A 27,740-nucleotide genomic window follows, 5' to 3' on the forward strand; every position below is an offset into this window, starting at 1 on the left:
ATAAGGATCTTGATTTTAGATGGGTTGTTTATCAATGTAACCAATGGTTATTTGACTGACATCCCACAAAAAAATCAAAACTTTAGGTTCAAACATTTCCATGGCTGATTACAACACTGTTTATTGTAATCAGCTTTTCAGTTTACATTATTCCTTTTTTTGCCTTATCGTGTTTTACATATGTACTGTGGAAGTGATTCAATAACATTCTGATTTGTTCTTGAACTCCAATAAGGCCACCATAGCTGAGTGGTCAATTAAAAGTGGCATAACTACACTCGCTTTGAGTGACATGGTTCATGACTGCTAAATATGGAGCCGTTCATTGCATTTTCTGCCTTATGAATTCCTCTGACCATCGGGGTTGTTCTGCAGTATAAACAGGAAATTTATTTATATGTCAAGAATTTCGACATTCCAATTACTGCTTTTGTTTCACACAGTTCATATGGTTATCGGTGTTTTTACTCCATAAAAGAAAGTACTGAGACTGTACTCCTACCAATCATACTGTTTTACAATAGGGAATTAACTCTGTTCAAATTCTTGATTTTAATATTTTCTTTGTTTTTGTATGGCTTTCCAGAAACATTGAAAATTTCATATTTATTGATGACTTTCTTGAAGAAATAGCATTAGCATTAGTTGAGGCATACGATGCAAGAAAGCAAGCTTATATAGCATCAGCCAAAAAAAAAACCCTTCCCATTTCACTCATCCGATCACTCCAAATGTTTGTCTAGTTCAGCCTTAAATTTATTTAAGCTATCAACTTCCACAACAACAAATGGAAGTCTGTTCTAACAATCAACTACCCACTGGCTAAAGGCAAGCTTCCACACATCTATTCTACAACTGTCTTTCCTCAATTTGAATTTATGCCTCCTCATGTTCTTAATCTGAGCAAGCAGAAGTGTCCCATCAGCATTGAGCCTGCTCAAACCATTTAAGGCCTCATACACCTTGATCAGATCACTTCGCAGGTGCCTAGTCTCCAGATGTTGCAACTTGCAGAACTTAAGCCTTTCTTCGTAAGCGTAGAAAGGCTTAAGTGTAAGCCCTTTGTTCTTCTTACCAATCTCGTTGCCCTTCTCTGTACTCATTCTAGCAACTCTACATCCTTCTTAAAATGAGGCCTCCAGACCTGTATATAGTACTCAGGTGTGACCTGACCATTGCCTTATACAAAGGGATAATTACCTTGTCATTGCTAGCAAAATTCCTATACGGGGTATTTCAAAAATGATGGTCAATAATTTAAAGGGGGAAAAGTACAAACTAAAATACAGGTAGTTCTCGACTTTACAAGTTAATTCGTTCCAAGCACGCCCTCGTAAAGCGGGAATTATTTCCCATAGACGTGATATTAAAAACAGGAGTTACGTTCTGAACAATTAAATTAGTTAGCTAATTAGTTTATGCTTAAATAATGATTGATTTATCCTAAGAAATGAAAACATTGCCGGTAAAATCAAAAAATTTATAATAATAAAGAAATTATTTATGAATTACAAGTGTTAAAGAATGTTTATTCTTCGTCATCTACTAAATGCACACTCGTTGATCGTTCATTGTTGTCCCGGCACTCGTTATAAGCAAGAGTTGCCGTCTTCAGAAATGTGTTGAGAGGCATTTGTTTCCAAGATAGTCTTCTCTTTTCTTCATAAATTTCCTGATAGCATGCATAAGCATTTTTTAAGTCTGTAGAAACTTTTATAGTACACTCCAAATTTGAATCTTGTGACTCAAAGATCTCAATTGCTTTTTCTATTTGTTGAAGAGCTTCATCTAGCCCCTTGAACGTGAAGGAATGAACAGGAGTTTCAGCTGTTAAATCTTCTTCCTCACCTTCTTCACATTTTGACATTTCAAAGAGGTCTTCATTTGTGAACTCCCCATTGTGTGCTTGAAGCAGATCAGTGACATCAATTGTAGAAATGTCAAGCTACAATTGGTTAGCAATAGTAACAATTGCTTCTGTTTCATTTTTTACGGTATCTGCGGACACAGTTTATTCCAAACACCCTTCACGTTCTTCTCTGTAATTTTGTCCCAGGATCATTGTATTATTTTAACTGCATCTAAAATATGGAATTCTTTCCAAAATTCTTTAAAGGTTGAAATAACACCCTGGTCCGTTGTCTGCAAAAGTGATGTTGTATTTGGTGGCAAAAAAATTATTTTAACATTAGGGTGGTTGTTTGTTGTTATTTAGTTTTTAGGAGCATTAACAACTAAGGATTGACATCATTCTAACTACTGTGTGTGTATTCTGCCACTCCCGTTCAATTCATTTATTGATTGTAATGGCACGTATATTCAATAAGAATGTGCCTCCTGGTAAACATTGAATTTTTTTTTTTCACGGCTGTCCTGTTTCTAGTTAGCTGTAATGCTTACATTTAGATTAGCATATTTATATATGATATTATGCCTTTCAGAGTGGACTGACTAATTCCTTGTTACCTATAATTTTATGCTATGATTGAATAAGAATATTTCTCATAACCGTTATGAAATTTAATGCATGGAGAATCTTCAGCCATTTACCAAAGCTTTTACCAATGCTCTTCATGAAACAAGCTTACATTTACGCTGTTTATTTACTGTATGAGAGGAAGAATTAGATTTAAAAAAAAAATTCATTATGAATTGGCTACGAATGATGGTCATATATAAATTTTTATAGTACATGCTATAACTGCTTCCTTTTTTGTGTCTGCAATCGAAATAAGATATATGCATCTTTATAATGAAATAATATTTTACCAACCTGCAAACTGTTTAAAAATAAATAACTTCAATCCGAGAATTTTAATTATATATACATATAAAATAAAATTAAAGACAGAATTGTATAAGTAAAAGTGCTAAAAACTGTATGCAAAGAATTAAAATAAAATACACAAAGCCAATATAAAACCTTATGAGAAACTTTCAAGGCATTGTGCCTCTTTGTCAACTGAAAAGAAGAAACACAACAGTAGGTGAATATATTTGCAGGAGTATAGCCTTGCACGTGCGCAGACATCTTCCAGTGCAGATTGTTGTTGGCAGAAGTGAATAATAGAAACAGAAAGGGGGTGGTGGGATGTGAAAAAGGTGGACGTTACTTGCCAAACCCTGCAATCCCAGTACGTCAAGAATTGGTGATTCGATTAGCCCGCCATTTCTCACGCACCATAAAATAATGGCCTCCATAATAGGATGCATGCAGGTTCTGCCACTATGATTAATGGTGGAACTTGCTGCAGCTACATGGAGAGCTTCCATCGACATGAGATGGCAGGAGTCTAACATATCAATATTGGAACATGGAATATAATTAAGATGTTGTTCATTCCAAAGAGTCTCCACAATAGCTGAGCCAGTAACGTCGGTTTCCCAGATAGCCCCCTCCTAGATACAATCACAGAGTTTGTTTAGCTTTCCCAATGTAATGCATCCTACACTCCGGGGCATGTAATAAACCACATTGGCATGATGCAATAAAGGGATCATTAGCTTAACTTTAGAAAGCATCAATTGAAATTTTCTGCCAGCAAGTTGCACACAGCCAATATGGTACTGGTGCAATATCCCGGCAAGATATGCTGACACACCCGGATACGAGGGATATAGGCTGTAATAATGCATTCATCATCCTGACCAGAATGTGAAACAGGTCTATCATGTAACTTATCTAGAACATGGAACTGAAACTTATCTATAACATGGGGGGCTATCCATATCTGGCCAAATAATCAGATATAACCAGTGGTGGGATTCAAATAATTTAACAACCGGTTTGCTGCCCTAATGACCATTCTAAGTATAAAAAAAACTATATACCGAAAGGTAGTTTATTATTTCATGCAGTTAATACTTAAATAAGAACAATAAAAAAGGTCCAAAAAACTAGATTATTTTATAAGAAAGAGTTTTAAAATATTAATGAAAAATATTAAATAATACCTGACAAAAAACAATAAAACTGTTATTTAAGATATTTCCATATTGCTTCTTGATTGGCGTCCTCACTTGCAATTTTCTTCGGTTTTATCCGAGCATCATCGGCTGAGTGATTTATCCTTAACCATCGTTTCACTGTAGGATCCCATCCCTTTTAAAGGTAGGCCGATTAGACTAATAGTCATTGTGTTTGATATATTAGAAACAGTTAGGTGACTTCTCTTCTCTGAACATATTATGTTCATCTTTGAAAAACCCCTTTCCGCTTCTGCTGAACTTACAGCAATTGTTCTGACAATATTTTTAGCTCTTTGAACGCTTTTAGGAATTGCATAATTCTGGGAATTTTTTGAAACGTTTTCCACGAAATGTTGATAATCATTAATATCAGTTTAGTAATTAAAAATGTCATTAAATATGAGCAATTGTTCTTTAGCTGCTTTCCATGGAACTAGTACTTCTTCAATATTCCAGTAATCTGGCTCCAAAAAATTGAGAAATTGTAATTTATTCCTATCTTGAAATTGGCTACAACTTGCTTTTAAATGTTCACAATCCATTAGTCTTTTTTTCAAATTTACGATGTTTTCTAAAAGTCTTTCCCGAGGAAGCCCAACAAATCGATGATTTTATACAAATTTTATATTTTTGAAGCTTTCTGAAAATCCATCAGCTTTTTTTTTCATATAGACGTTTTCCTTTCGAAGCATTTGAAATGCTTTAATAGATCTTATCACGAGTTTTTCAGCCTTTATTATGTCTAATCTCTTGCTTGCAGTGCATTTGAAAGAAGAGAAATTTTGTTTAAAATATCAATCATTATTGCCAAATCAGTTATAAAATATATATTTTCAAGACAGGGAGCCATACCTAAGTACTTTTTTATTTGAATAAAAATAGTGGTGTGGCGCTGGATAAGCACTACACCACACAGCTAGGGTTGACCTTAAACTACAGTCAGCCCATCTTGGTCCCAAAACTCTACCAATCTTTATAATTTCAATTCCAAGTTGTTCGTATATTTTGGAAAGTTCAATTTGGTTCTTATTGGATTGATGAAAAATAGTATATATCTCATCAATAAATATTTTTAAATGATTTACTTGCTTTATTTCCTTTATCGAATCATCTAAAACAAGATAGAGCGATGATACGGTGCCATATTATTATGTTTGGAAACTCTTTTGCAATCCTAGTGCTCAACTCCAGATTTTCTCCCAAGCATAATGCTGGCACCATCGGAGCGAAATCCTATTAAATTTTTTTCTAGGTAGTTCTTAGTAAGCCCAACATTATTTAGACTTTCCATAACTGAAGAACACATTGTCTTTGCATCTTGTTTTTCCAATTCCACCAGTTCAATGAAAACTGTTGGTGATATAACCGAATCCTCAACTTTTAAGAAAAGTATAATAACTGGTTTGCAGGATATCGTTGAAGCTTCATCAATAATCAAACATATTTTCAGTTTATTTTCAATAATTTTATTAAATATATTTTTTTAATTTCCTTCGCAATGAAATCAACTACTTTCACAGCAGTTTTCCGAGAATGTAATCCTATTCCCATATCTGATCCATTTTTAATTTGCACTTCTATGTCTGAAAACGGTTTACATCTTTTTGCCAGGCTGTAAACTGTATTAAATACTCTACAAGTAGCACTAAGTATTTTTCATTCATCATATCTATTACTTTTGTTACTGAATCCTGCCATTGTTTTAAGTTCTCTTTGCAAATGTTATGAGCTTTTGATAAAAAATGTTCTTTCATTTTGTTCCTTAGAGAAGCTTGTTGTACCTCTTTATTTTTCCCTGATGCTTCAATATGAAAACATTTCCATTCTTTTGACACTTGAACACTTTTCTCTTTTATAAAGTCATATTTTGCACAATACTCGCAACCTAACTTTTTGTTAAAAATTACCAGTCCGTCATATCTTTTTTAAAAATTGTTATATTGTTGCACTGTCCAGCATTCAGGAAGATTATTTTCAATTTTGGAGTTATCGTTTTTTATTTCAATAATTGACTTGCTGCTTTCTTCAAGTTGGAGTGGTTGTGCTTGTGACTGTTTTGTACCATCCAAGGCCAATTCTGATACAACAAATTCTGATTTTGGTTTCTTATTGAAAAAAATCTGTCAAACTCTGTTGCCTTTTCATCATTTTAAGGGCTACTGCAAAAAATTTTAAAAATGTTTTATTTTAATATATTATAGAGCAGGAGCGGATACGTGCGGATAGGAGCGGAACCAGTAAAAATATTTGAATATTTTTACTGGTTCTGTCCACGTGTGGTCATATCATAAACTTTTATAAACAAGGCACTGTGCTTATACCATTGATAAACATCAGTCAGAACATACATTTTCTTCCTTTTATCGATACTAAAAGAAAATCTCTTGCTGATTTAATAAATGGCATAGGCTATGCAGATTAAATACGATAGAATAATGTGTACGACAAACCTGTTTGCCACGGGAAAGTTGTGATAAAAATGTCTTAATTACCACGTGCACACTGGTTAAGGATTCCAACATGGAAGAACATTCTTCCACAGCTTCCGAAATGGGCGATAAGATAACCCTTGAAATCTATATTTCTCTTGGTTCGTTGTGTCCTAGCTTCCTATTGTTTTTATTGATCTGGGAACACGCGCACTTATAATATCTCGTGTGAATTTAGGGCGTAACACAAAGCTGAAGCAAATGACAGTTTGTCACCTCCCTGGTTATTTGGCACTTTTTCTCTCTACGTTATGTGTTTGTTTACTTAAGTAACAAACGCGAGGGAATAAAAATGTGGTATTTCATCAAAGGTATAATAAGTTTTATGAAATGAATAAATAAATATTACAAGCATAGTTCCGTCTAATTTTTTTCACCTATGGACGGAATGAACATTACTACAGGCACTTGGAATACACTATTGCGTAGATGAATGTTAAAAAAGAGTAAGGAATGTAAATTTGTGATTTCCACATTGGGTGGTTGCCCAGGCGTCCACCTTAGAGAGAACCCTGATCACAAGTGCCATTTTAACAACCGGTTCGCCGAACTCAACGAAAAATTAGGTATCTGTTATGCCGAACCGGTGCGAACTGGCTGAATCCCACCACTGGATATAACCCTAAAAACTTCGCCTCTCTATCATCAACATCAGTACAATGGCACCAAGCACAGTTAAACTGTGCTTGGTGCCATTGTACTAATACTGTGCAACTGTGCTAATAAGATATCCTGGGGCATGTACTGACTTACAGTTGGTAAATTCCCCTGGCACATGGACTTCCTATAGACTGAGATGATGAAACACTGGCTATTACAGCAAACCAAGATATTTAAAAATAGAAGAGCACACAGCGAATGAAATGTATAGTGATAAAGACCATACTGAATGAAATGTATGGTGATATAAAGAGTTCAGATAGTGAAGGAGCAACTCCTCTGATCTGCAGGGAAGAACTGCAAATACACTGTCCACATATCTCCGCCAGAGTCTGGGAATACATATACCTGCAAATGCCCTTCTCCGGAGCCTCCATAATATTGGGTATGGGGCCATTGACCAGACCACCCATAGCGGTACCCTGAATTTGTATACAGGGTGATTCACTACTAGTGCAACAAACTTGCAGGAGGTGTAGGGGGCACAAAGATGAATCGGAATCACATAGCATTGCAGGGTCTGAAATGCCTTCGTCATGCGGTAGAGGACGTTGAACAGGAGGTCGCGTGAACAGCGATCCCACTGGAAGTCAGCATTTGCGAACCATTTCTGTTGAAGAAACCAAGTAGCAAAAGTCCTCTGGAGTGGAGGCACCTCCGTAGCCAGGTGGGCAGGAGCAGCAGTGTGTAGCACACGCTTCTTGATTAGACCGGGATTCGAGCCCGTGACCACCAAATACAGAGGATGCGGAAAGGTCAGGGAATGACCACCGCATATCCCCTGAGCAATATGGCCTTAGTTGCTAATGCTCCTAAAAACCAAGTAACAAACAAACAAACAAACCTCCGGAGCGGATAATCCGCAGGCTCCAATGATTGGACATGTTGCAGATGGTATGAACTCATTTGGTTTGTTGACAGTATTCTCCATACAGTGGATTGGGAAATACCCAATCATTGGCCTATCGCTCGAGTACTCGTACTCGGATTGCCTTCTGCAAGACGTAGGACATTCTCCTCATTGTCTGGCATCCTTGTCGTTCGCTCTCGATTCATGGTACCTCTCGTGAAACAACCAGTCTCACGTAACCTTCTGTGCACACGTGCGAAAATCGTATGATGAGGAGCACACCTGTGCGGGAAATGTTCCTGGTACAAGCACAGTGCGGCGCGCCCGTTACAGTCCGCAGCTCCATACATGAGGTGCATGTCGGCCAGTTCAACGTTTGAATACTCGTCCATCCTACTGCCTCGGGAACCAGTTCGCAAATGCTGACTTCCAGTGGGATCGCTGTTCACGCGACCTCCCGTTCAATGTCCTCTACTGCATGACGAAGGCATTTCAGACCTTGCAATGCTATGTGATTCCGATTTATCTTTGTGCCCCCTACACCTCCTGCAAGTTTGTCGCACTGGTAGTGAATCACCCTGTATATATATATCACAAATTGTCAAATACAATCACACTACTGGATAAACAAACATTCAAATCACTACATATATCATTAATAGAGAGCGAGGTCCTATCCTTCAGCTCGGTATCCCTCTCCAGCAACCGCTTGGCAGAAGCAATCGCAGGCCGAATGGGAATAGATGTAAACATGGAGACCAAAACTTCACCCTCCGAAATATTAAAATCCTTAATGATCTGTTGGAATTGCATACTACTATTTACTGTGTACTCCATGTTACCAGTAAGTGGACCCAGTAGACCAGTACTTGGAGAATTCTTACATCAGGGAGCCACAACATTTGGCAAAATGTGGGGACTCCCCAATATTCTAGATAAGTCAGTTATACTGGCTTATCTAGAACATGGGTGGTCTGCTTCCCATTCTGTTCGGGATGGTGGCGTTGTTACAGCCTATATCCACCACTGTCTGGGCAGCACATCAGAAAATTTCAATTGAAGCTGTCTAAAGTTAAGCCAACAATCCCTTTATTGCATTGTGCCAGCATGGTTTTTTGTATTATGTGCAAGGGGCGTATGATTACATCAGGAAAACTAAACATAGACTCCATGATCACATCTAAGAACATGAGGGGTGGCTATCTGGGGGCCAACATTACTGGCTCAGCCATTGCGGAGCACGTTTGGAATAAACGACACCTTAATTATAATTCATGTTCCAATGTTGAGATGTTAGACAGCATTCATGACTCCTGTGATCTCATGTGGATGGATGCACTCCATATAATTACAGCAGGTTCCACCATTATTCGAAGTGGTGGAACTTGTATATATCCTATTTTTGGAGGCTGTTGTTTTATAGTGTGATGAGAAGTGACTGTGATTGCAGGGTCTGGCAAGTAATGTCCTCCTCTTTCACATATCACCACCCCTTTCCTTCTTCTGCAACCATGAGATCTGCACTGGAAGATGCCTGCACATGTGCAAGGCTATGCTTCTACCAATATATTGACCTACTGTTGTTTCTTCTTTTGAATTGACAAAGCGACACAATGCCCGAAAAGCTTCTCATAACGTTCTATATTGGTTTTGTGTATTTTATTTTAGTTCAGTGTATACAGGTTTTGGCACTTTTATTTATACAATTCTCGGTCTTTAATTTTATTATATACATTTAATTAAAATTTTCACATTAAAAGTTATTTTTAAACATTTGCTGGTTAGTACAATATTATTTCGTTATGAATATACCCAGCACCCTGGGCTTTTTTCTAGTAAACACACCTTTCTCTCCCCTCCACTCCTAGCCTGTGCATTTTTCATTTAGAATAAAATCATACCAATTCATAACAGTTTTTTATTTTCAGAATAAAAGAATGGGCTGCTCAAACACTAAGCATGTGGAATTGACAGATCATGACTTAGAATTTTTGATACGTCACACTACTTATACTGAAGATACTATAAAGCAGTGGTATCAAGGTTTCAAGGTAAGCATTGTGTTATGTGTATATTTTGGTTTTCACTGCATCTTGATTTGCAAAATTTTTAATAAGTACTGGACACCTTATTTTTTAAAGATATTTTACATGTAAATATAGCTTTTCATATGATTTATTAAATCATTTTGATAATTTCAAAATATAGCATTTCATCACTACAAGTTCTATGCAACTCTTTAATAGAGTATCTTTATGATGCAAATGTAATGAATATAGAACTGTCTGTAACATGTATTAACACCTTTTTTTTGGAAAATGTATTCTTGGTAAAAAAAAAAAAAAAAAAAATTAGCATAAATTGGTTTAGTTGCTCATGAAGACACAGCAATAATAAATATGCCAATTTGAAGTTTGATGTTTACTCACTAAAATTTATTTACAGATTTAATGTGATCAAAAGTTCACCGACTGAGCTGATATTTGGGAAGGGAAGCTTACAGACTGTTCAAATGGATATCCTCCGGAGTAGTCTCCTTGACTGTATGTACCAATTCCAACACTTCTTTAACTTCTGGAAACATCACTGATAGAACTTTTTTTGGAGTTACTGATAGTTCCTCCATCGCATTGTTGATAATTTCATGTCACTGCAAATATGTGATCTTTCAAGGAAGCTTTAAGCTTGGGTGGGTGAGGGCAGAGTTACAAGGAGCTAAATCTTGCTGAGTATGGGGAATGGAGTACATTGCAAGACTTTCTTGAATAGAAAGGAGAGTGTCAAGGGTGTAGGGCATTTTCACAATGCAAACTCCAATTCCTCAAAGCCACTTTACTGGCCTTTTTTTTTTTTTTTTTTTTTTTTTTCAAAGAGTATCATGTCTGTAGAACTGTTGTGTTTTAGTCCTCATTCACTGTTTGACCATGCAGGACAAATTCATAACGAACAATGCCTAAGAAAAATAAGATGAGCTTGATTTTCACATTAGATCGAGATTGTCTTTTTTAGGCTAGAGGATTTTGTCTTTCATTGAGAGAACTGAGCCTTTGTTTCAGGGGTCAGTTCCCCACACACACACACACACACACACACACACACACACACACACACACACACACACACACACACACACACACACACACACACAGTTTGTCACCAGTAATCATGAAAGGAAAGGTGTAGTCAGCAGTACCATATTGATAAAGATACTGACATGCAAGAACTTGCAGTGCTCTGTAATCAAACATGGCTGAAACACATCTAATTTCCAAATCTTTTGTTAAAATTGATATTTAAAGTTGAAGGGCACAGCCAGATCTCTGATCATTTTCGAAAGACAGATAAGTTGAATAAACCAAACTAAATTTAACAGCTCTCTTTAAACTTTGCAAACCATTGAAAAGTGTTTGAACAATGCATAGCATCTTCTCCATTAGATGTTTTAACATTTTGTGGATTTCTGTTGATGATTTTTGTAATTTTAAACAAAATCTCATTAAAATCACTCATTTTAAAATGCAGCAGAAAACACACCTATTCATTTACACTGACTGTAGATAAACAGGTGATTTATGCAGTACTATAGATTAGTCAGTAAACAACTTTCACAGTTTCAGTGTACAACAGTCCCCAAATTTTATATATAAAAAATTAATTTTTTTTATTAATTAAAAAATAAAATTAATTTATTAAATAAATTAAGCAAAGCAAATCTAGATACATTTTTATTTTTTTTAAAACTTTGATAAAGCATCTTCATCAGCATTTTCCTCAGTGATTTTCAGACATTAATAAAATTGTGTTGTTTCCCATTTAAAGTAATTAGCAATATGCTTTAATTTCAAATATTTCCTTTCCTTCATTTTGACACCATATTTTTGTTTCAAAATTCAGATTAACTATTCATTTTGCCTCCATTTCTTGTAAAAATTAAATGTGTATGTACATAAATATTGATCGAAAAATTTAACTAGGAATTTTGTTTATAACATATAAAAAGTAATGTACATACCTACATCTTTTACAAATCAGATGAAGATCAAATAACTCAAGCAATTGAATTAAAATTATTTCCAGCACATATATACAAATGTGCATCCCAGAAGTTTGCAGCTAAATGCAGGAGAATGGCTACCAAAAGCAAATGCTTTTGGTAGCCACTTCACACAATTATACACTAAAGAATAATTTAATATATCCTTATTGAAATCAATAGCAATTTAATTTTTAAAAAAATATGAGAAGGATGCAATACTTATAACAGCATAATGCTGAGGTCCTGACAGCACTTCTATCTGGATTTCAAATTTTCACCTTATTAATTTTATATTGTATGGATTTTTTTTTAATACTATTTTTATGGTAATAAAAGTGCTTACCATCTGTTTTCTACTATGTTCCATCCTTTTTGTACTATAGTCAGTTCATGTGTTGGTTTAAGTTGTTCAAAGATGATGACATTCGCACCTTTTCATCGTATACTATTTTTATGGTAATAAAAGTGCTTACCATCTGTTTTTCTACTATGTTCCATCCTTTTTGTACTATAGTCAGTTCATGTGTTAGTTTAAGTTGTTCAAAGATGATGACATTCGTACCTTTTCATTGTATAATAGGTTACACACACAATGTTCAATAGGTATAAGGTTTATAATAACTTAGATATCAAATAAATATGTAATGTTGTTTTTAGAATGTCCTATCAAGAAAACTGCAGTGCTGTTTATGTTTTGTGTGCCATGTAGATATGGAACAGCAGTCATCTTGGGCATGTAAGCTTATTATCATAAAAAGTGCAGAGAAGATTTATTTTTAACTAATGTGAATATTGTGGTTAAGTTCAGCAGCTAAGCTCTCATTTCTCTGTCTAGTGTCAGATTTCAGATTCAATGAAAGATAAGGTGGAAGATGGACTATGATGAGCATTTCTATTTGCTGCTGTGGAATACTGACAGTGAACTGAATCTAAATTGGCATTCCAAAATTTCTCTGTATTTGGTCAGTTAGATTCAAATTTAAGACTTTGTAGGGTTACAATATGATATTCAAGATTATTATTCATTTTAAAAATATTTTGAATTTCAATTTCAGCTGTTGATATTAGTGTTCTAAAATCTTTCCATCCTCCTGCCTTGTCATAAACACTACCTCCCCACAATTATAATATATGGATGATTCATATCACTTGTCACTAAACTTCGGTGACAGGCAATATTATTAACAAAAATCAGAAATGTTTATCTTTTTTTCATCATTGGTTACCAGAAGTTTCTTGTTTTGGCATGCATGTTTTTATTTTTTTTTTAATTTGGTATTAATGTCTCTTGTACTATTTATGAAAAAAGTAAAGTCCATCTTAATTGGGTTCTGAAATCAGACAAATGAATATAAGATTATCCTTTTTTCTTTTTTAAATTAACAAGGATATGTGTAAAGGTCTGCTTTTTGTAGCCCCTTTCACTTTCAGTGAAACTGAATAATTCCAGTTATTCTTAAAATGGGTGTTTTGAAATTTTTTATGGCAAAATAGTAAATTTTAAAGAATTGCATAAGGATTGCTAACTGATTTTAATGCTTTATAAGTCATGATTATTTACTTTTTATTATTTCAGAGAGACTGCCCAACTGGTAAGCTGACACGAGAGAAATTCCTTGATATCTATAAGGTTTTTTTTACAACAGGAAATCCAGAAAAGTTTTGTGATCATGTGTTTCGCACATTTGACCTTGATAAAAATGGTTACATTGATTTTAAAGAATTTTTACTTGCTGTTGGAGTAACTTCTAGCGGTACTGCAGAAGATCGTTTAAAATGGGCTTTTAAGATGTATGATATAGATGGAAATGGACTGATAGAAAAGCCTGAAATGACAAAAATTGTAAAGGTAAGTCAGCTGCATTATTTTATATAACATTGTTTTTTTTTATTATATTATGTACCTGATTTTATATAATATAGGGTGTAACCTCAAAATAATGCACCTTGCTACATTGGATTTTAGATATTATGCAGATTCTCTTGTTCCTTTAAAAAAAAAAAAAAAAAAAAAAAACACCACACTAAGTACAGCTCATCCTGCATGTGTCATCTTACATTGCATGTTTCAAGTTATGTGATATTTATTTGGCACCTTGTCCACTATTACACATGCAGAGTCCAGCCACTACCATGTTACACTCTTTCTCACCAGCATCATTTCAGTTTATGGTTGTCTGTGAGCCCACTTATATTTTGTGTGTAAAAATTTATATACAAGTGAGTACATGAGAGGGTATAAAGTACTTTTATTATATTTAAAATTTTAGTTCCCCCCCCTTTTTTTTCCTTATCTACATAAATGCAAAAGTGATGCTTTATTAATGAATAACAGTTAATTATCTTTTAAATAACATTATTTAAAATTGCATGATAAGTATCTGTGCTTGGGACCACTTTAATATGAACTGTCAGTTAGGATTATTAATTAATGAAAAAGAGAAATATTGCAAAGGTATTTCAAGGAGGTGCAATTTGAAGGCAGTGTCAATCAGAAATACAGATGCATTTATAGAATTCAGCAAAAGCAGTTCAGTGAATTTGTTTATTTGATGATCACATTGCATTTCGAATTTCTGTTTATGTTATTCTTTATGTTTTGCTTACGTAAATACTGAATGGATAGTTGAAGAACTAATCCCCCCCCCCCCACCAAAGTTCAGAAAAAATTTACAATTTCTTCTGGAATTCAGCACAGAGATCATTGATAATTGCAGGAATTTTTCAACCTGAAAAGTTTTCTTTTGACTATTCCTTATACATCTTTCTCAAACATGGAAAGTGTGTCAAGTCTGCCTTGTTTAATTGCTGTTTCTAAAAATGAAACTGTTGCTTTGGGAGCAGTAGTTTCATTTTTGGAAGCCTCTGAGAACATGTAGTTGTAAGACAACCTGTCATGCCAGCTAGAAATACCAAATAGACTAGCCACAGTTGGGTAAATAAGAGTAAGAAATTATTTTATTTACTGCATTTTTAGATCCCTCCCTTTTTTTTTTTTTGGTCTTATCTACTTAATAAGTATTATCCAGAATTTATACTGATATGTCACTGCTTTCTAAAGGCGAAATTAACCTCCTTAGGGCTGACTGATGACCCAAACTGTACCTGTAGCAAAAGTGAAGGCTGGGCACACATTCTCTATGAATGTATAATTTACCATGTACTGAGAACCCGTAATAGCAGAAATTGGTCCCCTACCCAGGGGGCAAGAACACTTATTTATAATAGAAGATGCACTTTAACCAAAAAGTATTAATAAGTCGAAGTGCCTGGGGTGGGCAGTATGTCTGTGAGTGTGAAATGGTGCAAAACACATATTGATTAATATAAGTATCAAAATATTTACCAACCCTTAGCTTTAGTCACTTAATTTTAATTATTTGATATTTAATATAGACACTACACACCATTGCATTCCACCTAGTGTGAGAAAGAAGATAACAGAAGATAACCTAACAGAAAATGTAAGAAAAAAATTATAAAACCTACCCCTGATGGATGATGGGCAAATGGTCATATTGGCCCTGCCTATCCATGCAAACACCATGCCGTTGCTAGTTAGCCAGCGTGAAGGGTACTGACACTGGCCAACAAGGTTTGCCCTAGGCCAGTGTGGGATAGAGCACTAACACAGGCACTCCAACATAGGGACTCTTTCCCTATGATTCTTCATTCCTACCACCTGGGTCGGTTGTTCTCTTTCCTCCCTCGCCTGGTGGGTAACCTGTCGTCTCCCCCCTGTGCAGGATGGGCTTTCTACTCCAGTGGGACCCTCTTCTGTCCCCTCTCTCAATTGTCCCCCCTTTCTCTCTACCACTTTAACCCCCTCCCACTTCCTGTCTTCCCACTATCGTCGTCAAACTTTTTTTTTTTTCCTTTATTATTATTACTGGATGCTTCCCGTTTGGCTACCACAAGGTTCATCCCACTAGTGCTTTTATACTCCTCGTGGCACTGGACTGTAAACTAGAGGTTTTTGTGTGAAAACACAGGCCCCTAGGCTAAGAGGCTGGATGAACAACACAACTCCACAGTAATACTACACAAGCACTCACTAACCTACATAAATCTGGCCTTTAGAGAGTTTGTATTCATCACACTGCCTGACATGGAGTTGGGGGAACCTCCAGAGCCACTTTACAGTTATTACTAAACACTCTTCTAAAGAATTCCAGAACTAGGAGTCATAAATTCAAATTACAAGACTTGATGTTTAGATTAGATTGTAGGAAGTTTTCTTTTAGCTAACAAGCCGTTGTTAGCTGGAACAAGTTGCCCTCACAATTAGTTGAGGCTGACAGGTTGAATAAATTTCAAAGGTCAACTGATACTTACCTGTGTGTGAGGAGATAACTATGTGAGGAAGCATATAATTTGTGGGGTTTTTTTTATCTAATTGATTGGGTGTTTTTTTTTTTTTTTTTTTTGTGTGTGAAAACATCTTTGGCAGCACCTACTAAATTTCGGACTGAAGTAAAACCAATTTGTCATGATTTTGGTACATGGAAATGACAGAACAGAAATCATTTTTCATAAATATCCTTTCAAACTCTCGATGCACATTCTTATGTAAATAGTAGTTGGTGTAAAGAAAAGGAGCTTGATCATTTTAACTCATCTGCCCTGCAATTGAAGAAATGTTCTGTTGTACATAATTAATACTCACTTCGGGTACATCATTGTTAGATGGAGCGGCATTGCTGGTTGAAGGCACTGCTAAATCCAACACTTGATTTTCTTTTACGCAATCTCAATAGTCTGTCATTCTCGCACACTTGTTGCTATCTCCATCTTTATTTTGTTATGTTAGCTTGCTCGGTACTCTTGACAGTGCTCTGGATTTGACTTCAGCATTGTTGAAAATAAAGGCTATAGCAGTGTGCAAAATTGTGGTTTGCAACAATACAAATACTTGTATTGTTAATCATACTATTCAATAAATGGCTACAATCAAATGGGTAATTAGGCTACTGGCTTGGATTTCACTAACCTCTTCCAAACGTTGATTCGATAGAGTAAGTAGCAGGTGTGAGCATAAAACATTACATCGTTCGTGACTTTGGTTCTGCCCTAGGGCTGATCGTTTGTGCAATAAGTGCGAGCTTAAGCGAGACAAGTTGATTAGCTAGATTTATATATTTTTTCTCTTATTGTACAAAGTTATATCACCTGAAAGTGTTAACAACCACCTGAGGTGATTTTTAACCCTTTCAATGCTGTGCTCTTGTGGCATTAGCCCCTGGGACCGCCAGCCCATTTAACTTGGGTGGCGGAGGATTTTAAAAACCGGTGATAAGATTTCGTGGTTATTTTAATTGTTCCATTTAAGATTGAGCTTGAGATTGAGAGCTCCTTGCTGCATAACATTTTGTATATATTTAACTAGTTATCAGCATTATTGATCCTTTGTTTTTAATTGTATATACAGGAACTCCCAGACTTACGTAATACTCGCCTTACGCAAATTTGACTTGACATAAGTTTTGCCGGCCGGTGCAAACTGAAAAAAATATGGGAATGTATTTTGCATCTGTATGGATGAATGGAGGCATCATGAAAATATTGTAATATGAACCCAAAAACTTTTTTTTTTTTTGTAATTCGTTCCAAGTTCTTGGAAGTTGAAAATTTTACTCTTTTATTAAGCTATTTATCTCTCTAAAAGGTCATTTTTATAATGGAAATTATGCTACACTTTCATCGTTATCGTATGTTCCATTATTAGAATCAATTTTGAACGCCTTTGTGATATTTTTCTAAAACACATTTCTGGAGGTCACTACCATAAAACAAAAACAATTTGCACTTTCCAGTTTATTGGGCTTTTCTGTTAGTGCCATCTATTATAAACGGGTAGTAAACTCTATATTAGATTTACTAACCGTACTAGCTTTACGTTTGGCCACAAAGCAACACTGCTCCTCCCTGTGGCAGGGCTGGTAACCTGGGCGCTAAGGAGAAATCCCCAGGGCGAAAAGGAGCCATCATGGATAAAAACAATCATCCACCATTAGAGCCTTCGAGCTCAAGAACAGACAATTATATTAATCATGACCCCAATCACGACTTAGAAAATGATCATCCAAAGAGACAGAAGACTAATCAGATGGAGCAACCCTGCCCATCCTTTTTAATTTTCCACTCCCTTACTAGTCAGCCAATGAGCAAACTGTCTCCCTTCGTAATACAAAAACATCTCGAAGGTATTGCAGGATCTCCTAAGACTGTCAAGAGATTGCAATCAGGAGACCTGCTAGTGGAAACTACGAACCACAGGCATTCGGAGAAACTCTTACAGTTAACAAACTTTGCTGGCATTCCGGTAAAAATATCTCCTCACGCAACCCTAAATTCATCTAAGCGTGTCATATCCAATTGGGACCTGTTAAATGTCACAGAGGAAGAAATTACCCAAGAGCTGCAGAGACAAAATGTAATTCAAGCCAAACGTATAATGACTAAAAAAGAAGATCAACTTAATCCAACCAGAAACATTATTTTAATGTTCAATACGCCCAACTTACCCTCCTCCTCTGTAAAAGCAGGTTATTTACTTTGCCATATCCGCCCGTACGTTCCCAATCCTTTAAGATGTTTTAAATGTCAAAAGTATGGCCACTCACAAACTGTATGCAGAGGAGTTCCTGTCTGCCCCAACTGTGGTTCCTCGGATCACATACAAAGCGACTGTACGACTACAAAAATGACCTGTCCAAATTGCAAAGGTGATCATCCTGCCTATTCGAGAACTTGTGAAAAATGGAAAACTGAGAAACAAATAGTAAAATACAAAGTTGAGAACAAAGTCAGTTACCCAGAAGCGAGAAGACTAGTGGCACCTACTATGAATAAAAATATTTCCTATGCTAATGCAGTTAAAAAATACCAAACAGTCTCTACTCAAACTAATGTCACAGTTCCTACTAATAATTCAATTTCAGATTGGGCTAGAACTGTCCTCTCTGAGGGAAAACCAAATGTATGTAAACAACAACCCAAACTCTCAGACCAAGCAAATAATACTCCTCTTACAATACCAGCGGAATCTCCTCCTCCAGTGAGAGCTACCACACCATGTATTACAAATTCAAATATAATGAAAAATATTCGAGACACAACCATGGACACAGATGGCACATCTGTACAGGAAGATCCTCTTTTAGAAATCCATGCCGAAGAAGAAGAAATGGACACTGGTTGGCCAGTCTTCCAAAAAAAAGACAAACAGAAATTGGAACGCCATAAACCAGTCACTTTCAAAAAGCAGTCAGAATCAGCTCCATCAACTAAACACAAATAATGCCTTGTATTTTACAATGCAACTGCAGAGGCTTTCATTGCAATACAGACGATATCCAAGATCTAATTAATCGATTTTCTCCAGTTGCCCTTTGTCTTCAGGAAACTTACTTAACTTTGCAAATTTCTCCTTCGATAAAGAACTATTGACTTTATCGAAGGGGTCGTAATACAACAAATGCTGCCCATGGTGGTGTAGCAATCCTGATAAATTCAGATCCCAACTGAATATATTACACTTCAAACTGAAATAGGAGCTGTTGCTGTGCGTATAACGCTGCATATTGAAATAACATTAGTATCAATCTACTTACAGCCAAACCGTACCTACTGTTTAAAAGATCTTGAAGATCTCCTTATACAGATACCTCCACTTCTCTGTATGCTAGGGGACTTCAACGGGCACCACCCTTTATGGGGTGATCCTAAATTAGATAGAGGCAGTAAACCTCACTATACTCAATACTGGCACACACACTCACGTTCAGCTCCCAAATGGACATACCTCAGCCATAGATCTCTCCATTTGTTCTCCATTACTGGTCCCGACCATAGAGTGGTATGTTTTAAATGATATAGTGGGTAGTGATCACATCCCAATCATATGCAACCTATTGATAGCACAGGCTCTTCCAGCTCAACCCTCCAGAAAATGGAAATTTGCCCAAGCAAACTGGGCAAAATTCCGGTCATCAATATCTTTTGATGAGGAAAAAATCCGTCTCCAGCCTATCGATGATGTGACAGAATACATCACGTCACATCTCCTAAATGTGGCTAAAGAAACAATACCACTATCAAATCCCTTGGTTCATAAGCATTATAATTATTGGTGGAATGAGCAATGCACAAAAGGCAAAAAATAAAACCTGGAATTTGTTTCGGCAATATCCAACAACACCCAATCTAATAAATTATAAGAAGTCAAAAGCAAAAGCACGTTTCATACAAAGGCAAGCTAAGAAAGAATCCTGGATCCGTTTTGCATCAAGCATTAACAAAAACAGTGACACCAAAATAATATGGAAAAAAATTAGCTTTCTGGTAAGTTTCCTACCGTACCTTCACCAATTCTGTCCTGTAATGGGCAAGATCTATCTAGTCCTTTAGCTATCGCAAATGCTTTGGGCAACACACTTTGCTGAAATCTCAGTGGCAGCAGCTTATACTCCACCTTTCCAGAGAATTAAAAACACTGCAGAACAGCACACTATTAATTTCCAAACTGCCCTCCTTCTGCCGTATAACAAATCCCTACAATATTCCGAACTCTTGCATGCTATCGGAACAGCCCACAATGGTGCTGCCGGACCAAATGGAATCTATTACGTCATGCTACAACATCTTGATGACAAAGCTTTGCGTCTCCTTCTGCTCTTTTACAATCGTATTTTTGTAGAAAATGTCTATCCAACTTGTTGGCATCATTCTACTGTTTTGGCATTCCTAAAACCTGGAAAAGATCCAACCAATCCCCATAGCTATAGAGCAATATCCCTCTCAAGCTGCCTCAGCAGAATTCTAGAAAAAATTGTCCACTGTAGACTCGTCTGGATCATTGAGTCAGAACAGTTAATGAGCAATAGTCAGTATGGCTTTTGCCAAAACAGGTCATGCCTGGACCTTATGGTTAAGGCTGAATTTGCCATTCGTAATGCCTTTATTAAGCATGAACATCTAGTAATAGTTTCCATAAATATAGAGAAGGCTTTTGATACCACCTGGCGGCATGGCATACTAAGAGATCTTTACTCTCTTGGTCTGCAAGGCAACCTTCCTATATTTATAAAGCATTTTCTACACACTAGATCGTTTCAAGTACGATACCAACATGCCCTCTTTGCAACTTTCTTTCAGGAAGAAGGTGTTCCACAGGGATCAGTACTGAGTGCCACTCTTTTTGCCCTAAGAATAGATTCTATCACTAAACAACTTCCAAATACTGTAGAAACTTACCTTTATGCAGACGACCTTTCCATCTCCTGTCATTCCCAAAATCTATTGAACGACAGCTTCAGATATCATTAAATAAAATACAAAATACAGTTGCTATCCATTTTTGTAGACAACGCAAATTTCATCTGGATCCTGAACTTCACATCTCTAATATCTCCCTCCCAGACACTAGTAACATTAAAAAAGTACGTACTGCCTGCTTAAAAAAGATAAACATACTCAGAGCTTTATCTGCACAAACATGGGGTGCAGATCATACCTCCCTTCTTCGATTATACAGGGCATTAATCAGATCGCATCTTATGGCGCTCCCATTTATGACTCTGCCAGAAAGAGCGCATTACGCTGGCTTGATCCAGTTCAACACAATGCACTGAGGATTACACTTGGCACATTCAGAACATCGCCAGCACATGTCCTTTACATTGATGCTCACAAGCCACCACTATCTTTACGTAGGAAATTGCTATTACTGAAGTATTCTGTCAAGATACAAAGTTGTGCCTCGCATCCCATTCAGCCATATCTTTTCAATCCACCATTAGAAAAATCTGTAAATAAACCTAGCATAGTAAAACCAGCTGGTCATCGCCTTCTTGAACTACTGCAGGTTTGGAATATATCCATCCATTCCGTACAAGTAGCCACTTGTTCTCAACCACCATGGGTTCAACCTCCTATACCGACCTGTGACACTTACCTCTGTCAGTGGGGAAAGATTATTTTTCGAGCATCAAATATCAGACAAGTTCATGCAGTTCACATTCAAAAATATATTGATTTTTTACCAATTTACACAGATGTCTCTAAATCCAATTCAAAAGTTGGAGCAGTTGCAGTGTTTCCAAATACAATTGTATCAGCAGCCCTTCCTTCCTTCTGAATTCAGTATCTTTTCAGCTGAATTATTCGCAATTAAACTAGCTTTAAAAAATCTCTCTCCTGACTGCTCTTTAAAATCAGTAATTTACACCGATTCCCTCAGCTCAATGAAGGCATGTGTAATTCCTCAGATAAATTTCACCCTGTTATAAATGAAATTATAAACTTATTACTAAAGATTAAAGAATGCCACCAACTGGTCACCTTCTGCTGGATACCAGCACATTCTGATATTTTAGGCGATGAACTGGCTGATAAAGCTGCAAAAAACCCAACCAGCTTAGATTTAACCAATATCCCTGTTCCAGCCTCAGACTATGCACTAATGATTCATGCTGCATGCCTATCAGAATGGACAGCACTATGGCATTTCCAAATGAATAATAAACTCTTTCAGATTAAACCGGTTCCGAAAATCTGGCTCTCCAGCGTCCGGACATCCAGATGGGAAGAAGTAATTCTTTCAAGAGCAAGAATAGGTCATACTTATCTGACCCACCTTCATTTACTCACAGGAGATGATCCACCACAGTGTCCACATTGCTATATAAATATGACTGTTAAACACATTCTCATTGACTGCCTCTATTATAAACAAGAGAGAATTTCAACCCTAAAATCACTGGTTATCTTTCAACAACTAATAACCCTAGAGAATTTGATTGGTGACAAGGCCAATATATCTGAATTTTTCCGTTTTCTGAAGCTAACTAGAATTTTTAATCTTTTCTGATTAAGGACATTTCAGACAGTACGATTCTTTCTCATTTCCTTTAATATAAATGAATAGGCACATTATAGCCAAAGTAGCTTATGTGCCATGAAACCCCCATAACAACAACATAAACTCTATATTATTGCATTTGCTATAATCCCGATAACTGGAATTCTGTGGGTTTTTATGTTACGGTATTATGGTGAAATGAGTTCCCCTTCACTGAAATCTTCAATTATATAACAAACAAATTTTCTGAAACTTCTCTTTATTCCTATTTACTTATTACAATGGTGAAGGGAAAGGGACCAACAGAAAGTGCAAATGCTGGCAGTGCTAGGAAACAAAACAAAACAAAATTGATTTAGAAATAAAGATGAAAATGATTAAGAAGTACGAAGCAGGACAAAGTTTGTATTCTATTGCAAGGGAATCAGGTCTCGCTGCTTCAACAGTGAATACTATTTTAAAGGACAGTGTGCATACAAAAGAACATGTCAAAGGAACAACACACTTAAGATCAACAGTGATCACAAAACAGTGTTCAGGTGCTATATCGAAGATGGAACAGATATTAATAATATGTATGGAAAATCAGATTCAGAAGCAAGTGCCCCTGAATCCAATGGCCATTCAAGCAAAAGCAAGAAGTATTTATGAAGATATTAAGGATAAGTACGGTGAACTACAAGCCAAGCAACGGGTGGTTTAATAGGTTCAAGCATCGCTCTGGTTTCCAAAACATTAAAGTGTGCGGTGAAGTCGCCAGTGCCAATTCTGCAGCTGCAGAGAAATTTTGTAATGTGTTGGAAAAAGTTGTTGACTAAGGCGGCTATTCAACGCAGCAAATTTTTAACGTTGATGAGACTATTCTGTATTGGAAAACAGTGTCAGATTGAACATTGCCAAAGAGGAAAGGACAATGCCAGGTTTCAAGGCTTCAAAAGAAGTCTGGATGATCACTGCATCCCACAGTTTGCTGGATTGTTTCTGGGGGCCAGGTGGCATCTTCAATCTTTGTCGTCTGTTATCCTGGGTTCCTTGGTAATATATTTTTGTAGTTCCTTGTGTTGATTACCTAGTCTTGGATGGCGAGCATGAATCCTTTAGTCTCACAGAAGAGCCTCCCATATGTGAGCCATGTGTTTGTTGGTGGCCACCTTATCTATGTAATCTTGATAGATGTTATTGGAGTGCCTTCTTCGCCCATCTTTCTCTCATAGTCTTCTGTCTGAGTGGGGTCTCCTTGTTAAGGTTGAGTATTGTATGCTGTTTCCCCTGGCTTTCTTTTGGCTTGGTAAATTGGTATTTTCTTGGAATTAATTTGACAGGTTCTTAATTGCCTTCTCTTGTTCAGTGAGGTCATTTCATCCTCTCCCTCCTTTCCAGGCTATGGTCAGTCTCTCAACAGCTAACTTCGGGTGGTTTTGGCAGCTCTTGGTCATCATCTTGGTAGATCTCATAAGTGCCTCCAGCTTGTTGTTCCAATCTCTGATCCCAAAGGAATACATTAGTACTGGGACAGCATAAGTGTTTATGGCTGTGACCATGTTCCTGCTGTTCAGCTTTGATTTTAGCAAGCTTCTTAGCCATTTATATTTCTCAATCAGACAGACGTTGATCTCCTTGTGTTCTAACTGGTGAGCCTGCATCATCTCCAGATAGTTTTAGTAGGTCTCTCCCTCTGTCATGGCTTCAGTCTCTTCACTGCTGTTCACTAGTTTTGGTCAACTGGATGTCCTTGATACAATCCATGGGTCTTGCATTTGGCTAGGCTAGATTGTTCAGCACTATTCTGATGTTAGTGCTGAACTCATCGAAAATCCAGAGTAGTTGTTGGAGTTCATTCTCGGTTGTGGCATTGAGTTTGATGTTGTTCATGTACATCAGGTGGTAGAGGATGTACATGTTCTTCCTCCCCTTTAGGGTATATCCTTACTTGCTGTTATTGAGCATGATGGACATTGGGTTCAGTGCTAGACAGAACTGTAGTGGGCTCAGGGCATCTCCACGGAAGATACCCTTTTGATGGAGATCAGTCTGGTTGTGATATTCTCAACCTTGATGGTGGTCCTCCATTTTGCCACAGTTGCTTCTAGGAAGTTTGTCATTGTCAGGTTGACTTTATAGATCTTCTGTGTGTCTCTATCAGCCAGCTATGGAGCATGGAGTGAAAGGCCTTGTGACTTTTTTGCTACTAGTGCATGAAGTTTGAGCTCTCCGAGTGGTCTGATATCTTCGTTATGCAGCTCATCAGGATCTTGTACATTGTTGGAAGGTGTTTGCAGGTGATTGGTCTCTACTTTGCTGGGTATGTGGTGTATTTGTACTTAGCCTTCAGGTAGGTGACTCCTTGAAGGAGATTCTGGGATTGTGTCAGAGTACCTTATTAACTGGATGAACTGCCCTACTACGTGCTCGTGTGTACAGCTCACCTTCTTGTACCAGTAGTTGTGGATGTTATCTATTCTTGGGACTCTCTGATTCCTCCCATTCTGTCATCTCTTGTACGTTTATCATTTACTTCCTTTCTAGATCTATCCAGGGTGTATGGTTGTTATGGCTAACTTCGCTGTTCCATAAGTTATCTCAGAATGCCTCAATTGCCTTCTGGTTGTGGGATCCATTGCCTTCCTTCTCTTGTTTGATGTTCCTACAAATGGCCCCTCTGGTTTTCATCAAATAACTGGTTATCTGTTTTCCTTTGGGCACTCTCCCCGTATCAGTGCTGAATGCAAGGAGGTTCTACTTGAGAGTGGGCAATTTTCCCTCGATCCTCTGATTATAGGTCTCGTGTCTGCTGTGGTTTTGTCTTTCTTGAGGATGGTCTTCATTTATCTGATCAGTTTCTTACTTCTATTACCCTGATAATATTAGGTCAGTTGGCCTGTCTTCACTCTTAGCTCTTCTATATTGTGCTACGGCCTCATTTCCCAAGCTGGTGGTTCTTTGACTTTGCATTTTATTTTCTGTTGGCATCTAGTTTCTCTTCTGTTCATCTTGGTGGGTGCTACAGCAGCACAATAAATGTATAATAAATAAACAATAAATAAATGGTATCTAGTGTTATCTGGTATTATTCACCAATTGTGAAGTGGTCTGGGACTTTCCATGAGATTCTGTTGGGCCTCTGCTTCAGCGTGGGTGTTTTGGGGTTCATTCCCTCAAATTCTGCTAGGGCTTTCTTTCACTCTTCTATTCTGGGTATTGAGATCTCTTCTATTTCCATTTCAACTGCTCAGTTATAGTTTTTGTACTTGGTGTTCATCCTTCAGTTCTAGTTTGGTTTTATGTCCATATTTATTGTTCTTTGCAGTCAGTTGCTCACATCCTGCTTGGTTTTTTCCAAGGTTACAGGAGCAGTTGGGTTCTTTGTGATAGTCCTTCTCTATTCTGTTTGCAGAGCAGAGAAGGACCCAATTTTGTGATCTGAACAGGTGTGTAGTTTCATCCTGTACATTGCCGTGTACACCATACATTGTCATGTCTCTCTCTCTCTCTCTCTCTAGCTTCGTTACTTCGTAGTATGCTTGCATGATGAATGTATTCATTTCAATGCCCCACATCATGCATTGGCTTCTTTCTTCCTGGTTGGTCAGTTGCACTTCCTGCACAACTGACCTTTCTAACTAAAGGGCAAGATCACCCAGCCCAACTAGGGCTGGGTGGTCTTGCCCTTCAGTTGTGGTAGCCATATGGGAGACAGCACTACCTACACCACTGTCATCTGCGGTCGACTGTCTCCAACTTTTGACACTATCTCCTCTGCCCAAGGCCCAATGCGAGTGACTTTATCCTGTGCCACAGTCTATGCAGTATGTTCAATGTTTCTATTTGTCATCTTCATCCATCTATGGAGGTGGACCTGTTTAGCTTTGGCTTTTGCATCCAGTGGTAGGTGATAGTTAGGAGTGACACCAGATGGCACTTTCTCTGCCTCAGCCGTGACTTTGGCTGTTGGAGGAGGTTAGTCCAATGAAGCAATTTTTTTTGCAGTGCAATTCGAACCTGGGTCCATGATATTGTTGGTGGTCTGGTGTGGTAACCACTGGACTAATCATTTATTAACTGAATTAGTGGTGAATAATAATGTCAATCATGTCTATTCAAGGCAGAATGCGCCAGTCCAACAGGAGCTAGTTATTGTCAGGGAGACAGGAAATATATTGTGCAAAAAAGGATAAGTGGAATAGGATCAGGGTATGGGAACAAAAGGTGTTGATGTAGAGCAGATATTATCTTTTAAGGGAACAAAAGATGATATTGTTGTACACATTGGCACTAATGACATTAAGAGTAGATCTGCAGATCAATATTGAGAAAAAGTTAAAAGTTGGGGTTAAATTTGAAGGTGTCAATTCTGTCCACACAGGATATGTGGGAGTATACAATGAGAGCCTTGTCAATCAATTCAGTCCTGGAGAGAATGTGCAAGGCTCATGGGGTAGTATTTTTTTCAGCATAGTCTATGCTTGTTAACAGGAAAGATTGCATCTACAGGGATGGGATACACTTAAATTGAAAGGGTGCAAGAATATTTGCTGATGCTATCGAGGCAGTGTTATGCAGGTTGGAAAACTGCTAGCTTGGGTGGATTCGCAGACTAATAGATTAACAGTAGCCGCAGGCGGAGGTGAAAGTGATTCTTGCACTGCTTCTTTTGGAATAAGCAGCAGCCTGGAAAGTAGGATACTGGGGATTACAAGGACTGCTGGGAGTCATCATGGAACAAGTAAATACATGGGCTGTGTTAGGGTAACTAAGTGAAAAGGTGCATATCTACTTGCATGTACACCAATGCTAGGAGTATAGTTAATGAATTTGAAGTGCTGGTCAAGACATTAAAGGTGGATAGTGTTGGGATATCAGAGACATGGTGTCACA

At 37.2% G+C, this 27,740-nt stretch overlaps 2 protein-coding genes across 6 annotated transcripts in view; both read left to right on the forward strand.

Moving 5' to 3' along the window:
- LOC150087433 (neurocalcin homolog) overlaps window positions 1-27,740 on the forward strand; it is a 165,229-nt gene that overhangs the window by 76,397 nt on the left and 61,092 nt on the right. The gene's annotated exons all lie outside the window — the stretch shown is intronic.
- The window catches only part of LOC150087432 (neuronal calcium sensor 2), a 104,757-nt gene that overhangs the window by 76,397 nt on the left and 620 nt on the right, over window positions 1-27,740 (forward strand). For all 4 annotated transcript variants that reach the window (XM_090371178.1, XM_090371179.1, XM_090371181.1 and 1 more), the window contains 2 exons: window positions 9,897-10,019; window positions 13,581-13,853. In XM_090371178.1, coding sequence (XP_090227304.1) covers window positions 9,906-10,019; window positions 13,581-13,853 — 387 coding nt within the window. In that variant the 5' untranslated portion in view covers window positions 9,897-9,905. The remainder of the gene's footprint in view (window positions 1-9,896; window positions 10,020-13,580; window positions 13,854-27,740) is intronic.

The sequence above is a fragment of the Mastigoproctus giganteus genome, chromosome 4 (genome assembly GCF_048544385.1).
Source record: "Mastigoproctus giganteus isolate SK-2022 chromosome 4, ASM4854438v1, whole genome shotgun sequence".
Lineage (NCBI taxonomy): Eukaryota > Metazoa > Arthropoda > Arachnida > Uropygi > Thelyphonidae > Mastigoproctus > Mastigoproctus giganteus.